Here is a 22,270-nt window from a genome sequence, read left to right as displayed (position 1 = left end):
GTAGCAGTACTGCACAGTAGATGTAGAGTTAGAATGAGCGGTGTATTTGCACCCTCCGCTGTAGACACAACCTTACTTTAGACGTTCAAAGGAAGCATGTCTACACTACATGCTTCTTCAAGCACCTTCACATATAGAGAATCAGGATCCTTATTCGTAAGAAATGACACAGAGGGCCTGTGCTGCGACATTTCATCTCAATTCAAATCTTTTCATCACATAGTCCTACAATTCATAACCTTTCATCACAAAGACCTTTCTCGCTTGTGCCTTTGTGCCAAAATACCCCTGATCCTTCAATGTTCGATCCTTCAATGTTCGTATCTTTTCAATTCTAACTCCGTTTTAATCCATTTAAGTTGTGTTAGACTCGTATCAATGTTAATTACACGTTAGCGCTAATGCTGTGCCATGTTCATGTCTCTAGACACAAATTTCACCCTTAATGTATATGCGCGAGGGTTGTACCACTACAGGAAAATAATGTAATTTCGTTGGCCAGAAACCGATGAAAATAGGCCTAAAGCCGACGAAAATAGCTATTTTCATCGGTCGGCCGACGAAATTAGACCGACGGAATAAAATAGACGAAAATAAGCGCTTTTTCGTCGGTTGCCGACGAAAATATGTTCACGTTTTCGTCAGCCTATTTTCGTCGGCTTTAATGGCCGACGAAAATAATGGAATCCTGCTAAAAAACCAGCTGCATTGAAACAAAAAAAAAGAGTTCCCCATATGATATATTTCTATGTTTGCTAATAATTTCATCGATCAATCCTGTGCATAGAATATATAGCACGCTTACAGACTTTTACATTGTACAGAAACAGATAAATTGAGCAGTTTGAGCTACATACCAAGTAAATTGAGTGAAACACTGCTGTCAGTCGAATCATCCTTTGCTAAACCAATGTCAGCTCCAGTTGAACATCCGCCACGACTTTTCTGTTCTGATGCTACATTTTCAGCAGATCTGCATGAGTCCTTCGCAGAAGAAGCAGGTTCTGTGCCAGCATCTCTATGTCTTTTTTCTATTCTCTTTGTGTCCTCACTATCTTTTAGTGAATCCTCTCTGCTTCTCTTTTTCAAAACCTGCACTCCCAGGGAAGCATCACAACATTAGAAACCAAAAAATGATGAACTGACATAAAAAGATACCTTTATGTCCTCCAGGTGCTAACAACCTTACTGCTGCATGATCCCTTCCTCCGTACGCTGAAGACCGCTTAGAAAAAACAGTAGCTCCAGTTGGATGAAGCATCTGCGTACCAGCTGCTTGATGGCAACATGGCACCCTCGGTACTCTGGGGAAGCTGTTTAATTCTTGATGCAACAGTAATGCAAGCTACAGAAAAAAATTACGAAAAGGTGAGAAAAGCTAAACTTAAGATTGGAGTTTGGACAAACTTCGTACCTGTTCATCACTCAATGGAGCAGCCAAATCAGATGCCCGCAGTTCAGTTGATGCTGAATTATTGGAGCTCTCTTGTGTGACATTAATAGTGCGGTGGTGGACCTTGTCCTTTTTCTGGGAAGAACTAGAAGCTACTGCCTTGTTACGAGATTGCAGTGGTGGGACTTCTCCATGGAATGATCTTGCTGAGGTGCCTCCAGTGATGGCTATCTTGTGTGATTGTTCCTTTCATACTGGTAATCTAGGTTTGACTGTAGACACGTGCATTCTACTAACTTGAGATGATTTTGGTGCAGAAGGCAGTGAGCCTTTCAGTTGAACTTTCTCAGAGCACTTTCTCACTTCCTGGGAACTATCTTTAGAAAACTTTGCAGAATCATGTTTGCTATCAGTTGGTGAGACCAGTTCCTCTTTCTTTGAACAATCACTGTTACCTGCTGATGACTGATCTTTAGATGCCAAATTGTGTGATAACTCACGTGGTACAGAGATAGAACAAGAAAAGGATGTACCAACTTTTGCAGAACCCAAAGTTGAGCTAGGATTTTGGATGTTCACGATGTACTGAATCACATGTTGGTTTGGGTGAATCTCTTTGCCCAATTGAAAAAACAGCAGCATCCCCTAGACCTTGTTTATTGCTTTCATGGTCATCACTTGCTAAATCAGATTGAACTGATTCAGAGAAATTACATATTAAAAGAACCACTCCATCTCAGAACAATTACATATGAAAGAAGAAAAGTGGGCTAACCTGACTTTCATGTGGAACACCATTGCGCACCCAGGATCTACAGAGAGCATACAAGGACCCTGACTCACTGTCCAGCAAGTTAACCTTTAGAGCAGCCAATACATAACCCAAAGAAATGTCAGTTCAGGTGTGCCACCGACCTTTTTTAACAAGATAACAAATAAATCAAGGGAAAACTTGTGATACGGGTCTTCTTGAGTAGTAGACCAATTCTATAATAAATAATCTACCAATCTTAACCTTGAAATGGAAAACCATATGACTAATCAGTACAAGTAAAGAACTTCTTAACAGCGTGTCATCATAGAACCCAGGATCAAATAATACGGGGAATATTTGTCAAGCAAATTCAAGCCAACCAAAACAGTGAAATCATTCAACTGACTAACCAAGTGCAAAAGAACATGTGACCATTAAGTACTTACTTTGCAGTCATTAATCACCACAATTGTAGAGTCTTCTCTGCTCCTTTCCCTGAAATCAATACAAATGCAGAATTGTCATGTAACAAATTTTCATTACAAAAGGAAAACATATACAGGATTGTTGTTTTGTTGTATACCTGTCGTTTCGGTTGCCCTGCTCACTGGATGGTGCAACAGGGGGGACTGTATTAACCTAAGAAGTTCCAACACAAGTGCACAAAAATATTATCAGTATTCAATGGAACTTTAAAATTAATATACCCTAACCAAAACAATACCCAGAACATAGTAGCACCATCTAAATCAATTTAAAAACATATACTGAGCTCTATTCTCTCCAGCAATTTACAAGGACGGAATTCCCAATGTCTAACCACACAAGTTAAACTTAAACCACTGTATTTCCCCATTAACATGCTAGATTATTTCATTAAACAAGTAATCCTGCCAATCAGACTCCAACAATGTGAAACAATCAGGCTCAATATATAAAAATTATAAATGAAACATTTAACTGAAGGAGGCTTCGCGTGCACCAGGGGATGCGGTGGCTGCGCGATGGGGACGGCGACGGGGTGGGCGTGGTGGTACCCGACGGCAATGGGGGGGATGCGGCGGAGCTGCGTGGCCGCGGAGGGGGCGACAGGCTTCGCGACGGGGTAGAGGATGCCATGGGGCGCGGAGGAGACGTGCCCCGGAGCGCTAGGGTTTAGCGGGCGGCCGGGTGAAGAGCGGGTGCGCCGCGGGGCAGAGGCAGAGCCGCGCGGGGGCTCGCGGGCAGAGGGGCGCTGTGGCAGAACCAATCTGAATTATACCGGCTCAAGTACGTGAGTCCATTCCTGAGGGCTCCAACGTGCTTCAAACGGTATAATCACTTGGCCTGTCGGGTAACGTCCCGATAAACCACCGATACACAAGATCAAATAAGGTTACCTCACACGAAGGTGAGTCCAGAGATACAGTCACCATCACATTTTACATCACAAGAAAATTACTTTACAAGAGTCTCCAACAATAGTACAAAGTTCCAAATTTAGGAAAGTTATTACAAACTGTTAGAGTTATGGTTTTTAGCAGCGGAAAACATACGCGATGACTTACGACACGTCGTCAAGATGGATGTCATGCTAAGCCCAGGCACGACATCACTCGGTATCACCAATGTTGGTCGGGGACGGATCCCACTCCACGGACCAACCTTCTGGAAGAGCATAGGGCCAAAACAGGGGAAGAGTAGGATCTTCAAAGGCTTTACCTGAAAAACATAAAATTAGCAAGGCTAAGTATACTAATACTCAGCAAGGCTTACCCGGGATTGGGTATACTTTAGCCCGTAACTAGACTCATGAAGGCATTGTAGAGGCTTTGGGTTTATTTTCAGCTGAAAAGCAACAGAGAGTATAACTTACCTTCAAGGTTTAGCTTTCAGATTCTAGTTTGATTAGCCATTCTAGGTAAGCACCTATACTAAACAAGCAAGATAGAGATTATCATTCATCAAGATTATTCCATCAACAATTACATTCTTTACTCGATGTGGCAGAAGGGATAAGCAATCTCAATCTTCGTGAGAGGCGGACGATCCGAATCGAATTTAACCTTGCAAGGTAAACCTAACACACACGCTTGGAATACCAACAGGGCGTTCCGAAGCAACTGTTTCCCTCATATTCCGGGTTATGGATCAGGGCCACCACAAGCGACTGCAGGACCGTACGCACATCACTCGTGCAGGACATACGTCTGTAGCGCGACTACAAAACCCGTATTCCTGTCTGCCATGCAGAACGTACTCCCACACGTCGGTGCGTGTAAACATAAAATAAAAGTCAAGTGGTGGAGACAAGTCCATTTGCCGGGCCATTCGGGTACTAGGCTTACCGCTTACCATATTTCGCGGTATGTGGCTAGTACTTTCAAAAGCTTAGCCACCACTACCACACATTTCGACCTTAAAACTTTTATCAAAACAGACAGGGTAATCCTCAGGTCATGATACAGCACATGACCCTGTCCATCATCCTTATAGTGATTGCAGAATTGTAAACAAGCAACTCCTATATCGCGCGAGTGACAGAAAATTACCCGACTTTTACCGGTCCTATTTAGCAGAGCATCTGAGCGATAAGGACTCGGGTTCAATACATTGGATTCCTAAGAGATCATGCAACTAGGGTTTCATCTCAACTCCTAGACGTAATGCAAGCTATATAATATAATAATGAAATTGAAATAACTTGAAATATTGGGGTGTGCACCGGGGCTTGCCTTTACTGGTGGGTCTGAAGTCAGTAAGTCAACATCTTCCGAACTTTGGTTCGGGGCTTCAGTTAATCCCTTGGTGACGTTCATTTGGTCTTCAGGAACATTCGCCGTAGACTTCTGGGAGATCTCGTAGTTACCGTTTGCAGAAGTAGACGTATCTACATGCAATGCAACATTTCATTCAAAGTGTGCACAAAACACTACCTTACTTCACAATACAATTGCAACCTAGCATTCATATAACACACTATTCACATATCAACCGAAAGATCTGAAACTAAACTTAGATAGAGCTTTAAGAGGACATCTAATTATGATCGGCTATTTGTTGAAGATTGCAACAGAGCCGATTGGAAACAACGAGGGTTTAGCCGATGGAAAGGTGCATCGGGTTCCTAGATGATCGATGAAAGCATCGATTACTTTGGCGGAAGGATGATTCCTAAAGCAGTTGTGTTTTAATTGAGATGTGCTTAAGTGTTACTCTAGGTAACTAGGGGTGGTTGCATCGGCTCGATTACGTCAGCACAACAATTGAGTGACTACCGCCGATGGGAGTGTGGTTGAGGATACATGACCGATAGATATAGATAGTCGATCTCTCAATCGATAAATCGGCTGATAGAGGTGTGTGGATATGGATGGGAAAACTAAGGATCGATCGGCTCTATGTGACCGATATGGAGAGCAACTAGAATCGGCTTGGGTCGGCCGATAACAAGAACTCTAAGATCGTGTGTGCACCTCAGATTGATCGGTTACGTGGCAGCTGATGTAGGACAGGACAACAGAAATGTTACCGGCAGTAGCCGATACTAGAAAGATAACAACCGTTTCGGCTAACCAGCCGATGGTAGAAGTATACCAAAAGAAATGCATCGGCTGATAACTGTTACACAGAAGTATTCTAAACTCAAAGGAAACGGATGTTTAGCGGTTGGGTTGATAACCTGACACTGAAGCATAGCTGTCGAGACATATTAGCTAAGCAGCAGATACACATGGACTAACAGGAATCCTTATACGAAAAAGGGTCTTAAGAAGGTTGCAATCAAGACGAGAACAATGTCTTGATGGCAGGGATATGAGCTCTAGGGTGATAGGATTAACTAACTGCCACACTTTTCCACTTCAAACATACACCCTATACTTTATCTTCCAGCTATAATACATGCATACAATATAAGGTACAAACAAAGCATTCATTCCCTAACATTTAACCTAGACCACAATTCAAGGCTTTCAATCAAGATCATAACATAAAACTTGTAGATTTCGACCTAGGGTTTCAAACAAAACTGATTTTGTACTTTTATGAACCCCTTACGAAAATCTATGAAATGTATAAGCTCATTGATTTGAAATAAAGAAAGTTTTGGAAATCTTACAGAAAACACCCTAGAACTTTCTAAACTAAAGCAATCAAGTCCCTGGTCCGGGAAAAACAGATAGCAGGAAGATATTGACGATATTCCGGCAAAGGGATCGCCGGCATTAGAAAGATTCAAAGAATCAGGGCAAACCTTGGTTGTGGAGAAGAACAAACGGAAGTGAATTCCCGCGGTGAATAGGATTGGCGACGATAAGATGAGTTCGACGATGACGAGATTCCGTGGTTGACGAAGAAGCTTGCTGGGGATTTCAGTGGGTAGAGAATGGCTGAAGGGGTAATCTCCGCGGTGACTTGTGGTCTTGCTCGGCAATTGATGAGGAAAAGGTGCTGCTGGATGCCATGAATTCATGGGAGAAGCCGATAGGGCCAGATTGGTTCGCTATACCATTTCTTCCGCGAACCTCAGGGTTTTCCGGCTCACGGGCTGAGTCTTCTCTGCTCATGCACATGCACTGCAGAAACACATCCGGTATGCCTGTGCAGTCACTTGCAGGGCCACCGTATCTGGCTGCAGCTCCTGTGCGTCACTCTCGCGTGCACAAGGTGTAGCTCTGCCTCCTTTTCTGCTAGCTGCGACGCCATCCAAATCGGCCTACCACTGCCACGGGCAGAATGCTTCTGCTCCATACTTGCGGATGCGCTAGTCCAATTCAGTCCGGACCTCCGCCTTCGTTTAGCCGTGCCACACTCGCCCCTTCCGCCTCCGCGAGAACTGAAGCCCGCTCACACCGGGGCTATCTCCACATCTTCCGCGAGCAGTTCGCAGTGCCGCTTGATCTCATTCGCTGCTTTCCCTTTAACGGCCTCCGACGTCTTCCACGCGCGACTCTACTGCTCCCTGGGCGGCCCGCAGCCGTCGCATTGCAACTCCTCTCGCATCGCGCGCGACCTCCCTGCACATCGCCGCTCTGCACGCTGTGCAGCTGCTCCTCCGCTTCCTGCTGCCGAACCCGTGTTCGCCCGGCCTTGTCGCGTCACTCCCGCGCTCGCACACGCGTATTCACGCCACCTGGGCCTACTCCTGCCCCGGCCAAGCCACCCGCGCGCGCGCGCCAACCGCGCCTCCAGCGCCCTCCGCGCGCGCTCCGCTCAACACCTGTCCATACCGCCAACTTCCGTACGCCATCGCGTGCACGCTCGCGCCACCCACTCGACGTCGCTCACGTTTCTGCCGCTCCAGCTCCCGTACTTGTTCGATGCCAATTCGCTTGTGTCGCGCCGCATCAGCTCATGCTGGAGCCGTTCGCGCCAACACAGCTGCGGTCGTCGTGCGCTCTGCTCCCGCGCACCCATTCCTCCTGTGCCGCCCAGCTCCTGCTCTCTCTGCTCCGCACGCCGCCATGCGCTTGCTCGGGCCGCCTACTCCCGCGCGCTGCGCTGCGCATCCAGCCCCTTCCGCGCACGCGCCTGCTCCAACATCTGCTCCCGCGCCGCCCAGCACCTACACACGGCGCCATCTCCCACGCGCCAGTCCTCTGCTCGCCCCAATCGCCCGCGCGCGCCTGAGCCGCCCTGCGCTCGCCCCTGCGCGCCGCCGCCTCGGGCTCCTGCTCGCGCGCGCCGCCGCCTCGGGCTCCTGCTCGCGCGCGCCGCCGCCTCGGGCTCCTACTCGCGCGCGCCGCTGCTCCACCACCGCGCCAAGCCGCGCCAGCCCGCTCGGCCCAGCGCCAGCCGCCGCCTCCGCCTGCCCGAGCCGCCGCTCGCCTTCGGTTCCCGCGGCCCGCCGCCAGAGCCGCGCGCCTGGAGCCGCGCGCCTGGGCCCGCCTCCACCCCGACCTGGCGCTCGGGCCCCGTCGCTCCGCGCGCCAGCGCGCACGCGCCCACGCCGTGCGCTTGCTGTCGCCGCCACCGCCCAGCGCTCGCCTCCTGCTTCTGCTGCCTGTGTTGACGAGAGAAAGGGGAAGCAGGAAGGGATAGAGATGGGGATGGCATTGGTAGGGGATAAGGGAGCACCAGGGAAAAGAAAAACAGAGGAGAAGAAGGGATGAAATTCTCCAAGGACCTATGCGTAATTTCCAAAAACTGCAGGGACCTAGTTGTAAAACAAAATTTCCTGTTGATTTAAAACCCTAATGAAGAAATGCCCAAAACGAAAGTTGGAGAGTTTTTCAAACTCTACAACATTGCTTTAGGGTTCAAGTTTAAAAACTCAAAACTTATATTTTTACACGTGAATCTTTGAACAAAAGTCGGATTTGAATTACTTTTGTCCAAGAAGTGTAATTCATAAAATTTCAGGACCTAAATGCAAACATTTATGACATGTCATGATGATTTGCACCTTTTGCACTTTAGTCCTGAGTAAATTTTGAAAGTTACTTTTGTAAATCAAACATTTGCATAAAAGGACTTGCACTTTTATAAAATTACACAAACACCCTTATTTTCACCACTTTACCCAAAATTTTTACATATTTTAACACACACATTTCAAACCATACTTTTGAATAAGTATATATTTTTACAAGACATAAAGTAAGAAAAACATATTTCACTTATTTTGAAATTACCCTAATCCACTTACATTTTGCAAAAACAACCCTAGGTTTTTCTGTAATTGCAAGAATACCCCTTCTTACTTGCACTTTAAATTTGCAAAAACTTCACATAAACGCACATGAGCTTTATACAAACAAACAAATATTTCACACTAACAAAATATATGACTAGCATTACAAACACATGAACTGTCACAGGCGCGGGGCGGCGGCGACGGCCGCTGGGGCCGCGGGGGCAGAGGCAGAGCCGCGCGGGGGCCCGTGGGGCAGAGGGACGCGGGTGAAGCGTCCCCCCCATCAGGGAAGACTTAAAAGTGTCGATTTATCAGTCCTAGGAGGCTGATAACACTTTTATTACATCAGATGGTACATCACCGTACAACTCTACGCGGTAATGGGCAGTGAAGCGCCACTATCGCGAGGATTACAACTAAAACCCATACTACTACACTAGCTACGAAAAGAGGATCATCAGAGTCTTGCGCCATGCGGAACTCCAACGGTGGCCTTAACCACAGGCAAGACTGGGTGCAGGACGAAACCCTACTCGTTGTCTTCGGGGACGTAGTCTGGGTCTTCCACTGTAAAAGTAAGAATGGGGTGAGTACAAACGTACTCAGCAAGTCCAATCACACCCACGGAGGGGTATAACAGAAATTAATGCACAGGACAATCCAAGGATAAGGTTATGGTTCATTAGCGGAAAACTCTGTTGTATGCAGGGGTTTGTTTTAAAAGCATTTTTGAAACGAGTTTTCTTGTACCAAGGAGCACACGGTGTTGATCCGCACAGGAACCAAGTTTTAAACTGCTACCGGACTCCCCGTCCGCCGTAGCACACGGCACAACTGCCGGACACTTTCCAAACAACTCACACCAGCCCAACCATTCTCAGAGAGAAACACTAGTTATGTGACCACACCATAACTTGCCCAATACCGTGGGCACGGCTATTCGAATAGATTTTAACTCTGCAGAGGTGTGCAACTTTACCCACAGGTGGGGTACCACAGCACGAACACCTTAGTGCCGGTGCAGATCCCAACAAAGCCATTACCCACCTTAGCTAGATCTGACTAGCCACCACGGGATCCATCAAGGGGTCATTCGACCTACCTCCGAGGTTTAACCGGGGCATAAGTCACACAGAGCTTATCCCTTCTCCTTGATCACCCGTTGCTCTCAGCTCTCCTGATGGCTATCAGGCTAACTAGTGGATTTATGCTAAGCCGTTGCCCATACAACGGTCAAGTGGTTTGCACGACAGGAAGCTAGGTGAGATGACACATCAACTCGGTCCTTAGGGGTGACAAGATGGATATCTCCCTTCCTTGCCCTACCACACAGGTACGAGCACACCAACGGCAATTCACACAAAAATGCCATCCATCCGTCCGACTCGTCTTTTCAAAACCACATTTTACCCTTTCCCACACACACGCATTTTCTTTACAAAAATCAGGTGTTCAAGGTACGGTTACCACAACAAGGGTGGCTATCCTACCATATTTATGGCATGAAAAACCATGCAATTTTATAAAACAGGCCACTGGGTTGTGTTTATAAAAACTAGGACAGAAACATGCATCAAAGGGCGGAATTGAAGTTGCCATCATCAAACTCTTGCGGGAGGTCCTGATCGAAGTACTGTCCCTCGGGTTCGGGGTCGCAGAACTGGTCCTCGTTCGCTTGATCACACTCGGGACCTTCCTCGTTCACTCCGTGTCCTACGGCGCAAACAACAGACACACAATCAAGCGAAAGAACTAAAAGCTTTTATCGTTAAGCTTGAATCGGAAATAATTTGGTTATGGAGATAGGGATAATATTTTTGGGTAGTTTCTTAATGGCATGGTTAGAACTATACTAGGAAGGGCGTGGTAAAGTTTCGGGTCGATCGGAGATCGTTTCGCACATAAAATGACGAGCTAAAGATGGTTTCAAGGGTTAAACGGGGGTCCAGGGGCTTGTTCGTAATTATCCGGAAGAAGTAAGGACCTATTTGCGAATCCTAAAAATGCTCAGGATATGCTAAAGGATGCTAAGTATATTTAGGTTTATGTAATAGAGGGTTTATTTTGAAATAACGGAAAGGACAGGGTCTCTTTTGCAAAAGAGAGTAAGTAGAGGGTTTCTTTTTGGAGATTACAGGGAAAGGGAGGGGGCTATAGGCAAAATGCCCCCTCTTCCTCCTCTCCTCCCCTGTGACCGAAACAGAGGAGGGGCAGGGGCGGCGGCGGCAGGTGGCGCCGGCCGGCCAGGGCCCAAGAGTGGCCCGGGGCAGGGGGAAAAGGGGCAGGGGAGCAAGGGGGACTGATCCCCGGCCTCACCTCGGGCTGAGGTGGAGCGAGGAGGCGTGCCCACGGGGCAGGGGCGGTGGCGCTGGGCGGCTCGGTGGGGGCGGCGCCGGGCTGGGGGGAAGCGAGGGGCCGGGTGGCGGAGCAGGTGGTGGGGTGGGTGAGCCGCGCGGGGAGCCAATTTATAGAGGAAGAGGCGGTGGGATGGAGGGGAATGGGATGGTGGCGGCCGGCGGGCGGTGCGGGGTGCCATTAATGGCGCTCCGGCCGCTCGTGGTCGTCGCGGAGCGGCGCACGGGTGGCGAGGTGGACGGGACGTCTCGGCGAGCGGCGAGCGGTGAGCGGCGAGCGGCGCGGCGGCTTGATGTGGCCGAACGGCGGAGGGGGCGGCCAGCAGTGCCGCGCGTGGGCGCGCACAGGGCCGGCCGGCGGTGGAAACGGGGTACGCACGCGGGCCGGTGCGCTGGCGGACGCGGGCGCGGCGCTGTGCGGCACAGGGCGATGGCGCGCGCGCGTTGAGGCGGGGTACGGCAGCGGCGGGTGGCGCGGCACGCGCGGAAACAGAGCGCGCGCGGTGCGGCGTGGCGCGGGCCAGGGGCAGAGCGCGAGCGGCGGCCGGCACGGCGCGGCGCACGGCCACGCGGTGCGCGTGCGCGCACGTCGCGGCACGGCCGGGGCAGGGGCGCGCGCGCGTGGGCACGGGGAGGGGGTGGCCGTGGCTCAGGAGCCGGACGGTGTTCGGGAGCAGGGGAAGGACAGAGAGAAGGGAGGAAGAGGGAAAGAAGAAGGAAGGAAGGAAAGAAAAAAAAGGAAAGAAGGAAAGAAGGAAAGAAAAGGAAAAGAGAGTTTGAGGAAAAAGAAAAGAAAAGAAAAGAAAAGAAATGGGAGAGAGGAAAAAGGAGAGGGAAAGAGAGAGGCGCGTCGGCGCCGGTCGCGGCGGCGACCACGGCCGGTCGGCCACGCGCGCGGCATTCGCGCGCTGCGCGAGGAAAAAGAATCGCGCCGGCGCTAATCGCGGAAAGCGGTCGCGCGTGAGCGGTGCGGGATGGGACGTCGGTCAAGTCTGCTGTCGGTCGAAAAGGGTTAGGGTTAGGGTTTTGACGATGAATGACTTTTAAACGAAGCACTCTAGCGCGTGATTTATTTTGGTGAATTTTCAGGGCGTCACAAACCTACCCCACTTAAATGAATCTCGTCCTCGAGATTCGGCTGGCTCATAAATAGATGGGGAAACTCCTTCTTTAGCGCCTCTTCGCGTTCCCATGTCGCTTCTTCGACTCCATGTCTGCTCCATTGAACCCTGCATATCCGTACTTCGGAGTTTCTTGTCCTTCTAGTGATAGTGTCTAGGATTTTGACCGGTACTTCCTGGTACCGCAGATCCGGTTGCAGATCTATTGTTTCTACCGGCACGTGTTCTCCCTCGGGTACCCTTAAACACCTCCTTAATTGCGAGACATGAAATACTGGGTGTATATCTGTCATTTCTCCTGGTAACTCTAGTCGGTATGCCACTGCTCCGACTCTCTTCAGAACTCGATACGGTCCAATGTATCGAGGGGCTAATTTTCCTTGTACTTGAAATCTTCGTGTCCCTCGAATGGGTGAGACTTTGAGATAAACAAAATCGCCTGGGTCGAAACTTATTTCTCGCCTTCTCTTATCTGCGTAGTTCTTTTGTCGAGATTGAGCCACCTTCAACTTTTCGCGGATCTCCGCTACTTTTTCTTCTGCTTCTTTTATAAGTGCAGGTCCTACTAGTGCACGTTCTCCGACTTCCGACCACATCAAAGGGGTTCTGCACTTTCTCCCATAGAGGGCTTCGAATGGTGACATGCCCAAGCTGGCTTGGTAACTATTATTGTACGAGAATTCCGCATAGGGCAGACTCTGCTCCCAGTCCTTTCCGTAGGTCAGGACACATGCTCTCAGCATATCTTCCATAATCTGATTTATTCTTTCGGTTTGACCATCCGTCTGTGGATGATATGCAGAGCTGAAATCTAACTTGGTGCCCATGGCTTGATGCAAGCTTTTCCAGAACCTAGAGGTGAATTGGGTCCCTCTATCTGAGACAATCCTGCTAGGTACTCCGTGTAGCTTTACTATGTTCTCCACATAGAGTTTTGCCAGCTTTTCTCCACCGTAATTAGTTCCTACGGGTATGAAATGAGCCGATTTAGTGAGTCGGTCCACTATTACCCATATGGAATCGTGTCCCTTCAGTGTTTTAGGTAGACCCACTACAAAGTCCATTCCTATTTCATCCCATTTCCATACCGGGATAGGCAAGGGTTGCAACAATCCTGCCGGTTTCTGATGTTCGGCCTTGATCCTTTGGCAAGTATCACAATGAGCCACGAATCGTGCAATGTCCGCCTTCATTCCATTCCACCAATACTTTTGCCTTATGTCCATATACATTTTGGTGGATCCTGGGTGGATGGAGTAGGCCGAGTTATGGGCTTCGTCCATGATTAATTGCCGGAAATCCCCATTCTGGGGTACACAAATCCTATTCTCATACCATAAGGTTCCCTTATCGTCCACTCTGAAACCTGGCGCTTTGTTTTCTTCGGTTTGTTTGCAGATTTTCATTAACTCCTGATCCGATCTTTGGGCCTCTCTAATCCCATCTTCTAGTGTCGATTAGACGTTTAGCACTTGGCTGGAACCTCGAGGAACAATGTGCACATTTAATCGTGCCATTTCCTCGCGCAGATGGTCGTTCTTGGGCCCATAGGATTTTCGACTTAAGGCATCGGCTACTACGTTTGCTTTCCCAGGGTGATACTGAATTTCCAAATTGTAGTCCTTGACCAACTCCAACCAACTTCTTTGCCTTAGGTTTAAATCCGGCTGGGTGAAGATATACTTCAGACTCTTGTGGTCGGTGTAAACCTCACACTTATTTCCAATCAGGTAGTGTCTCCAAATCTTAAGGGCATGGACTACGGCTGCCAATTCCAAATCATGGGTCGGATAATTCTGCTCATGAGTCTGAGTTGGCGGGAAGCATATGCAACAACTTTCCCGTCTTGCATCAGTACACACCCTAATCCTTGTCGGGATGCGTCACAGTAAATGACAAAGTCCCGATGAATGTCCGGTAGGGTCAGCACTGGGGCGGTTGTCAACCTTTGTTTTAATTCTTGAAAACTTCTTTCACAAGACTCCGTCCAGGCGAACTTCTTCTCCTTCTTAAGAAGTTCCGTCATGGGTCGGGCTATCTTGGAGAATCCCTCAATAAATCTCCGATAGTATCCGGCTAATCCAAAGAAAACTCCTGATTTCACTAACGTTGGTCGGCCGCTGCCAGTTAGAGACCGCTTCGACCTTTTCTGGGTCCACGGCTACGCCTTCCGCGGTCAGAATGTGACCAAGGAAAGCTACTCTCTCCAGCCAGAATTCACACTTGCTGAATTTAGCATATAGCTTATGCATCCTCAGCTTTTCCAATACTACCCGCAGGTGTTGCTCATGTTCCTGAATACTCTTAGAGTAGACAAGTATATCGTCGATAAATACTACGACAAACTTATCTAGCTCGTCCATGAACACCTTATTCATGAGGTTCATAAAATAGTCAGGGGCGTTGGTTAGTCCAAAGGACATTACGGTGAACTCAAACTGCCCGTAACGGGTGACAAAAGCTGTCTTGGGGATATCGTTTTCCCTAATCTTGAGCTGAAAATACCCTGACCTTAGATCGATCTTAGAGAAGTACTTGGCTCCTTTTAGCTGATCGAACAGGTCATCGATCCTGGGGAGGGGGTACTTATTCTTAATGGTAACCTCGTTCAGGGCTCGGTAATCTACACACAACCTCATACTCCCATCTTTCTTCTTGACAAACAGCACTGGGGCTCCCCATGGCGATGAGCTTGGTCTAATGAAGCCAATTCGTTGTAGTTCTTCTAGTTGCTTCTTTAATTCTGTTAACTCAGAGGCCGCCATCCTATAGGGTCTCTTGGCTATAGGGGATGTCCCGGGGATAAGGTCTATGACGAACTCTATATCCCTGTCCGGCGGCATACCGGGAAGCTCTTCGGGGAATACATCCGGGTATTCGTTTACTACCGGGACTCCTTCTAAGGGCTTGGCTTCCAGGCTAAACACCATTGGGTCGAACTTACTATCCCGGGTATGGCAGATCACTTGTACTCCTTCGGGGTTTGTTAGGTGTACCACTTTGTCGGTACAGCCTATGAGACCATTGTGTCGGCTTAACCAGTCCATTCCAAGGATCACGTCTATTCCCCCAGACTTAAGTACTACCAAATCTGCTAGAAAGTCTACCCCACTTAAATTGATCCTTACCCGTGGACAACCTAATTGACAATTGATGTCGCCTCCAGGCGTCCGGGTTAATAGGGGTGTTTTTAGTAGTACTGTAGGTATTTTGTGTTTCTCCACATAGCTCGAGGATATAAACGAGTGCGATGCTCCAGAATCGAATAGTACTGTTGCCAGAGCTGAGTTGACTAGGTACTCACCGAGCACTACGCCTTGAGCCTCTTGAGCCTCCTGCGCGTCGATGTGATTGACGTGGGCTCGTCCAAATGTTTGCTGCTTCATTTGCTGGCTGTTGTCGCTGTTGTGGATGGGCACTCGGTTGGCACCGGTCAGGGCTGGTCTGGGCCCATTCACCGTGTTGGAGAAGGCTGATGTAGCCGGCTTGTTCTTGGCATAAGGGCAATTGGCGATGAAATGCCCTGTCTCACGGCAGTTGAAACTGGCCCTTACATTGTTGTTGTCGGAGGCAACCAGGCTTGTGTTGCTCTGCGGGGCCCTCATGGTATTCTGACTCTTAGGCTGTGCTTCAGGGGCCCGTGATCCTGTCACTTGGGACTGAGTCCTATACTGCATTGGGGCCTGAGATCTTGGTGCGGTGTAGTTGGAGTTTCTCGGCTTTTGGAAGCGGTCCTGCTGGCGGGCCTTACTTTCCAGGAATTTGCGTTTGTTATCCTTCCTCTCTTCGGCTTTGGCCCTTTCCGTGAGGATAGCCTTGTTCATCAGGGTGTTGAAGTCCGGATAGATCTGGGGGGTAAGCAAGGTCCGGAGTTCTGGGCTTAATCCCTTCTTGAACATATCTTGCTTCTTATCGTCGTCGTTCACTTCCTCCGGCGCGTATCGGGCTAATTCTATAAACCGGTGGGTGTACTCTTCCACTGTCATGCTTCCTTGTTGTAGTGCGCGGAATTCATCCGCGTTGCGCTTCATGGTGGCTGAAGGGATGTGGTAGCGGCGGAACTCCCTCACGAATTCTCCCCAAGTGATGGTAGAGGCATCTTCGGCCGCGGCACAATAGTTTTCCCACCAGGATAATGCTGTTCCGGTGAGCTGGTGGGCTGCCAGAAGGACTTTGTCTCGGTCCTGGCATTCGAATGGTTTGAGCTTCCTTTGGATCACTCGTAGCCAATCGTCAGCATCCAATGGGTTGCAGGATCCGGCAAAGGTGGGTGGTTTGGTCCTTAGAAAGGCCGTCAGCTTGTCGTTCATATTCTGCCCTCATGGCTGCCGGTTAATGAGGGCATTCGCCAGTGTCTCCAGAATGAGGGTCTGGTTGTGGATTATTTGTGCCAGGTCTCCGAGGGGTGGGGGTGGTGGTAGTTGCTCTCCTCCTTGATTTTCTCCTCGGTTCTGGCTTACTTCCTGTTCTCCTTGTGGAAGATTTTGCCCTACAGGCTGCGCTTCGGCACCAGCGGCTGCAGGGTTCCGGCTGCGGGAGGCCCTTGCGACGCTTCGGGGAGCCATCTGTTGATTGGGTAGAGTGGGGTTACTATTATGTGATGTTTAAGTTGTTTAATTCGTATATAAGGCAGAACCTACCTTCTGCCAGTATTTATATAACAAGCAGCACGCAACAAACCAGCACACAACATCACAAACAACAAGCACAAATCATTTTATTACTGCAAGGGGGATACAACTAGGTCTCGTGCTACTCGGCCAGGGTCTTGTCTAAGGGCACATCTTAAACTGGGGGGGTGCCTTACTAGGATGGCGTCGGTCATTCTACTCGCGGGGCGTGCCTTCTCCCGGGGCGGGAAGGGTGAGAGGTCCTCGCCCGCCGTCCTCTGGGTTCCCATCTGTCAAGGGTTGCGCTGCAGCATCCACTTCGATGGCGGCAGCGAAACTTTCAGGGTTCTCGGGTGGGGCTTGTGTGTTTCCAAAAAGGGGTCCCCATCCTATGATGGGCGTCCCGAGTAAAACATGATCTTCTCCAATTGCCGGGACTGGTGTTCCACTCCGGGTCCAATCTTGCATGCGCCGGTCTCGGGCTTGCCTGAGGCTCTCTTGGGTGACGGCTTCGCTGCTGACCGCGGCTGCGGCCCTTGCCTCGGCGTGGGCAGCTCGGATCTGCTATATCCTCACTGCGAGCTCCGCTTGCTCGGCTCGATGGGTCTGCTCCCTCAGAAGGTTTGCTTGCTCATCAAAGAGTTGGTCCAGGGCGGCTAGGTAAGTAGCCACTTGGTACAGGGGGCCTTCTTCGTGGCGACGTCGTTCCAGGTTTCTCATGCGTGCCTCCCAGACTGGGGTTCTGATGGCCGGCGGAAAGAACTTCGCTGGTGTGGGGGCGAGGTGTTCTTCAAAAATCCGGCACAAATAACGGAGTGCTTTTCTGATGGCCAAGGGGTAGGTGTCTTGGTGTCTAAACCCCGTGGCGGTCGCTCGCCAAGGCTGAATGTCGGGGTAGCGGTTGCTCCTGGCGATGACCAGGATCACCCTGCAGCGGAGGGTACCATGGTGCTCGTACTCTCGGCTGTAGTACCTTGGGCGTTCCGTAACGCCAAGGTCTTCCAGGGTGTTGATTAAGAGGCCGGGAAAGCCAGGTGCTGCTTGGCAATCGCCCTGGGTCCATCCTTCCTCAGCCATCTGAAACATGAACAGGGTAAACAATTTTGCACAGGTACAACGAGGGAGTAAATAACATTTATTATTGCAACATGGGGGTACAGTTTCCGGGGCTACGTGGCTTATTAGGGTAGAGTTCTAGTTCAGAGTGCTAATCCTATCACGGGGATTCTTCCTCGGTCCTGATAGAGCGCTTCTTTATTGGAAGGAACTGATCCATCTCGTTTTCGGTCTGAGTATCCTTATCCCAATGGGTTTCCATGGGTTTTTCTTCTTCTTCCTCTATCCATCCACCTATTCCGTTGCGGTTCTCGTACTCTTGCATCTGGGCTTGGAGGGCGGCTAAGGAATACTCGGCGCTTGCGGCTCTTGTCCGTTGTTCCTCCAGCTCCTGGGTTATCTTTTCAATCCTATGGATTAGCTGCTTCAGTTGTGCTGCCTGTTCGCGGTAGAGTGCATCCAAGCCAGTAAGATAGATGGATAGGTGGAAAACCGTGTCTTCCAGGTCTTCTTCTTCTCGTCCAAGTCCCCTCATCCGGGCAATCCAAGTGCGTCCTCTTCCCTCAGCGGGTGGGAAAAATCGCATAGGAGTCTGCTGAAGGTGTCGCCTGTAGAGCACACGCAGCCGGCGCAGGGCTTTACGGGCGGCCTTTCGATAGGTGTCGGGGAAACGGAAACCAACGGTGGAGATGAACCAAGGGTCCACATCAGGGTAGCGGGTGCTTCTCTCCACAAAAACCATCATGTCGCACCGAAGGGTGCCTCCGGCGATGTACTCACGGTAGGCATACTCCGGTGGTTCCATAATCCCGACGCGTTCCAGTGTGGTAGAACCAACCTGAATTATACCGGCTCAAGTACGCGAGTCCAATCCCGAGGGCTCCAACGTGCTTCAAACGGTATAATCCCTTGGCCTGTCGGGTAACGTCCCGATAAACCACCGATACACAGGATCAAATAAGGTTACCTCACACGAAGGTGAGTCCAGAGATACAATCACCATCACATTTTACATCACAAGGAATTACATGATAAGAGTTTTCAAAAGTAACACGAAATTTCAAACTTAGAGAAAACAGTACAACTGTTGAAGTTTTGGCTTTTGGCAGCGGAAAACATACGCGATGATTTACAATACGTCGTCAAGACGGATGCCATGCTAAGCCCGGCCACGACATCACTCGAGATCATCAGTATTGGCCGGGGACGGATCCCATTCCTCGGACCAATCTTCTGGAAGAGCACAGGGCCATGACAGGGAAAGAGTAGGGTCTTCGAAGGCTTTACCTGAAAAACATAAAACTAGCAAGGCTGAGTATACTAATACTCAGCAAGGCTTACCCGGGTTTGGGTATACTTTAGCCCGTAACTAGACTCATGAACGCATTTCAAGGGTTCTGGGTTTATTTTCAGCTGAAAAGCAACAAAGAGTAGGTCCTTAATTTCAACTTTTAGCTTTCAAGTTCTATGTGATTATCCATTCTAGATAAGCACCTATAACTAAGCAAGCATGGTATAATCTTTAGTCAAACATCATCTTCGAAAATCTTAACATTGCTCTTGTTACTCAATGTGACAAAGGGATTAAGCAGTCTCAATCATCGTGAGAAGCGGACGATTCTGAATCGAATTTAACCTTGCAAGGTAAACCTAACTCACACGCTTGGAACACCAAAGGGTCGTTCCGAGCAACCGTTTACCTTTCATTCCGACTCGTGGATCAGAGCCACCACAAGCGACTGCAGGACCATACGCACTTCCAAAGTGCAGGACGTACGTCTGTAGCGCGACTACAAAACCCGTACTCCTGGTTGCCATTGCAACACGTATTCCCACACGTCGATGCATGTGAACATAACATAAAGATCGAGTGGTGGGAGGTATGTCCACTCCTCGGGCCGATTGGCTACTAGGCTTACCGCTTACCATATTTCGCGGCATGTGGTTAGTACTTTCAAACGCTTAACCCCGATCACCACACGCTGCGACCTTATCAAGTTCAACAACACAGACGGGGTATCATATCAACCATGATACTTCATAAAACTCCCGTCCGTCATCCTTATAGTGATAACAAGAATGTAAACATTACAATTCCTATATCGCGCAAGTGACAGGAAATCACCCGACTTCTACCGGCTCTATTAGCAGAGCATCTAGTCGATATGACCTCAGGTGCAATACATTGGTTCCTAGGATTTATGCATCTAGGGTTTCAAGCAATTTTTAAGAACTTAATGCATAGAATACGTAAATATATATAGATTGCAGTGTAATAAAATAGTAGGTTATGTCCGGTGCTTGCCTTTACTGGTGGGTCTGATGTCAGTAAAGTCAATATCTTCCGAACTTTGGTTCGGGGCTTCAGATAATCCTTTGGTCTTCAGGAACATCCTCCGTAGACTCCGGGGAGATCTCGTAGGTACCGTTGCCGAAGTAATCGTATCTACATGCAATGCGACATTACATTCAAAGCGTGCACATAACACTACCTTACTTCACAATACAATTGCAACCTAGCATTCATATAACACACTATTCACATATCAACCGAAAGATCTGAAACTAAACTTAGATAGAGTTTTTAGAGGACATCTAATTATGATCGGCTATTTGTTGAAGATTGCAACAGAGCCGATTGGAAACAACGAGAGTTTAGCCGATGGAAAGGTGCATCGGGTTCCTAGATGATCGATGAAAGCATCGATTACCTTGGCAGAAGGATGATCCCTCAAGCAATGGTCTTAACTAAGATGTGCTTAAGTGTTATTCTAGGTAACTAAGTGTGGTTATATCGACTCGACTACGTCAGCACAATAATTGAGTGACGTACAGCCGATTGGGGTGTGGTTAAGGGTATATGATCAATAGGTATAAAACCGACCTCTCAGTCGATAAATTGACTGATAGAAGTGTGTGGATATGGATGGGGCAACTAAGGATTGATCGGCCGTGTTTGACCGATATGGAAAAACAACCAAAATCGGCTTGGGTCGGTCGATGGCAAGAACCCTAAGATTGTGTGTGTTTCTCTGATACATCGACTCTGTGTAGTCGATGTAGGACAGACAAAAGAATTGTATCGGCAATAGCCGATCCTAGAAAGGTATCGACCGTATCAGCTAACCAGCCGATGGTAGAAGCATACTAAAAGAAATGCATCGGCTGATAACTGTTACACAGGAGTATTCTAAACTCAAAGGAAACGGATGTTTAGCGGTTGGGTTGATAACCTGACACTGAAGCATAGCTGTCGAGACGTATTAGCTAAACAGCAGATACACATGGACTAAAAGGAATCCTTATACAAAAAGGGCCTTAAGAAGATTGCAATCAAGACGAGAACAATGTCTTGATGGCAGGGATATGAGCACTCATATGAAAGGTTTTAATGAAACATCACATATTTCTATTTAAGATCTATATTCTATGGCTTACTTTTTAGTTATAACACAAGCATACAATATAAAGCACAATAAAACATTCATTCCCTAACATTTGACTTAAACCACACATCAAAGATTTTCAATTCAAGAGCACAACATAAAATTTGTAGAGTTTGACTTAGGATTTCAAACAAAACTGATTTTACCTTTTTATGAACTTCCTACGAAAATCTATGAAATGTAGAAGTTCATCAATTTGAAATAGAGAAAGCTTTGGAAATTTTACAAAGAACACCCTAGAACTTTCTAAAACATAGCAATCAAGTCCCTGGTCCGGGAGAACAGGTAACAGAATGTTAACGATGATATCCCGGCAAAGGAATCGCCGGCATTAAGAAGATTCAGAGAATCAGGGCAAACCTTGGGGTAGCCTTGGTTATGAAGAAGAATACGCGGAAAGTGAATTCCCGCGGTGAACAGAATTGGCGATAAGATGAGCTCGACGATGACGAGATTCCGTGGTTGACGAAGAAGTTTGCCGGGCATGGTTGCCCTGGGTGGAAGATAACCGGAGAGACATTTCTCACGTGATCCGTGGCGATGATAGTTGGCTTTTAATCTGCTCGCGCGTGGCCCGCTGCCTTGCACGCGCACACTCTTGCGGAATTGAGCCGAGCCGGCCACTAGTATAATACTTCCGCTCGTACTCGCGAACGCTCCGATTCAATCCCGCTCAGACCTCCGGATCCTGTAACTCCGCCGTCTTCTCCATCCGCTGTGATGCCATTAGGACCGGTCTACCGCCGCCGTCGGTCATACGCTGCGCGTCGAACCCGCGCCGCATTACTTCTGCCCTGATCACCTTGCCGCTGTACAGCTACTCCTTCAGAATTCGCCGCGCTATAACTGTCGCCTTTGCTTCGCCATCTTTCCTTCCGGCTCATCGCCCCTCGTGCATCTTACGAGCGAATGAGCTCGTG

At 48.7% G+C, this 22,270-nt stretch overlaps 2 protein-coding genes across 2 annotated transcripts in view; one reads left to right on the top strand and one right to left on the bottom strand.

Annotated features, from left to right (window-relative positions):
- Positions 1 to 888: 888 nt before the first annotated feature.
- LOC112900609 lies at positions 889 to 5,367 on the bottom strand. Its single transcript, XM_025969454.1, has 7 exons — positions 5,353 to 5,367; positions 3,130 to 3,381; positions 2,731 to 2,786; positions 2,594 to 2,642; positions 2,169 to 2,252; positions 1,415 to 2,074; positions 889 to 1,345 (listed from the first exon to the last, which is right to left on the bottom strand). The coding sequence occupies exons 1-6, from the start codon at positions 5,365 to 5,367 to the stop codon at positions 2,039 to 2,041; spliced, it is 492 nt and encodes a 163-aa protein (XP_025825239.1). The 3' UTR covers positions 889 to 1,345; positions 1,415 to 2,038.
- Positions 5,368 to 6,564: 1,197 nt separating this feature from the next.
- LOC112900608 overlaps positions 6,565 to 22,270 on the top strand; it is a 31,410-nt gene continuing 15,704 nt past the window's right edge. The window contains exons 1-2 of the mRNA XM_025969452.1: positions 6,565 to 6,580; positions 6,623 to 7,630. Of these exons, the coding sequence (XP_025825237.1) occupies positions 6,565 to 6,580; positions 6,623 to 7,630 (1,024 nt within the window). The remainder of the gene's footprint in view (positions 6,581 to 6,622; positions 7,631 to 22,270) is intronic.

The sequence above is a fragment of the Panicum hallii genome, chromosome 7, assembly GCF_002211085.1.
Source record: "Panicum hallii strain FIL2 chromosome 7, PHallii_v3.1, whole genome shotgun sequence".
In the NCBI taxonomy this organism is placed as follows: Eukaryota; Viridiplantae; Streptophyta; class Magnoliopsida; order Poales; family Poaceae; genus Panicum; species Panicum hallii.
The sequence above is the reverse complement of the archived record's forward strand: the minus strand, read 5'-3'. Positions and strand labels throughout refer to the sequence as shown.

Excerpts from the sequence above, each read along its gene's own strand:
- LOC112900609 (XM_025969454.1), bottom strand. Across the intron at positions 2,787-3,129 it reads CGCAGCCACCGCATCCCCTG|GTTAATACAGTCCCCCCTGT; the intron begins GTGCACGCGAAG and ends GGAACTTCTTAG. Across the intron at positions 2,253-2,593 it reads TGGTGATTAATGACTGCAAA|GTTAACTTGCTGGACAGTGA; the intron begins GTAAGTACTTAA and ends GCTGCTCTAAAG.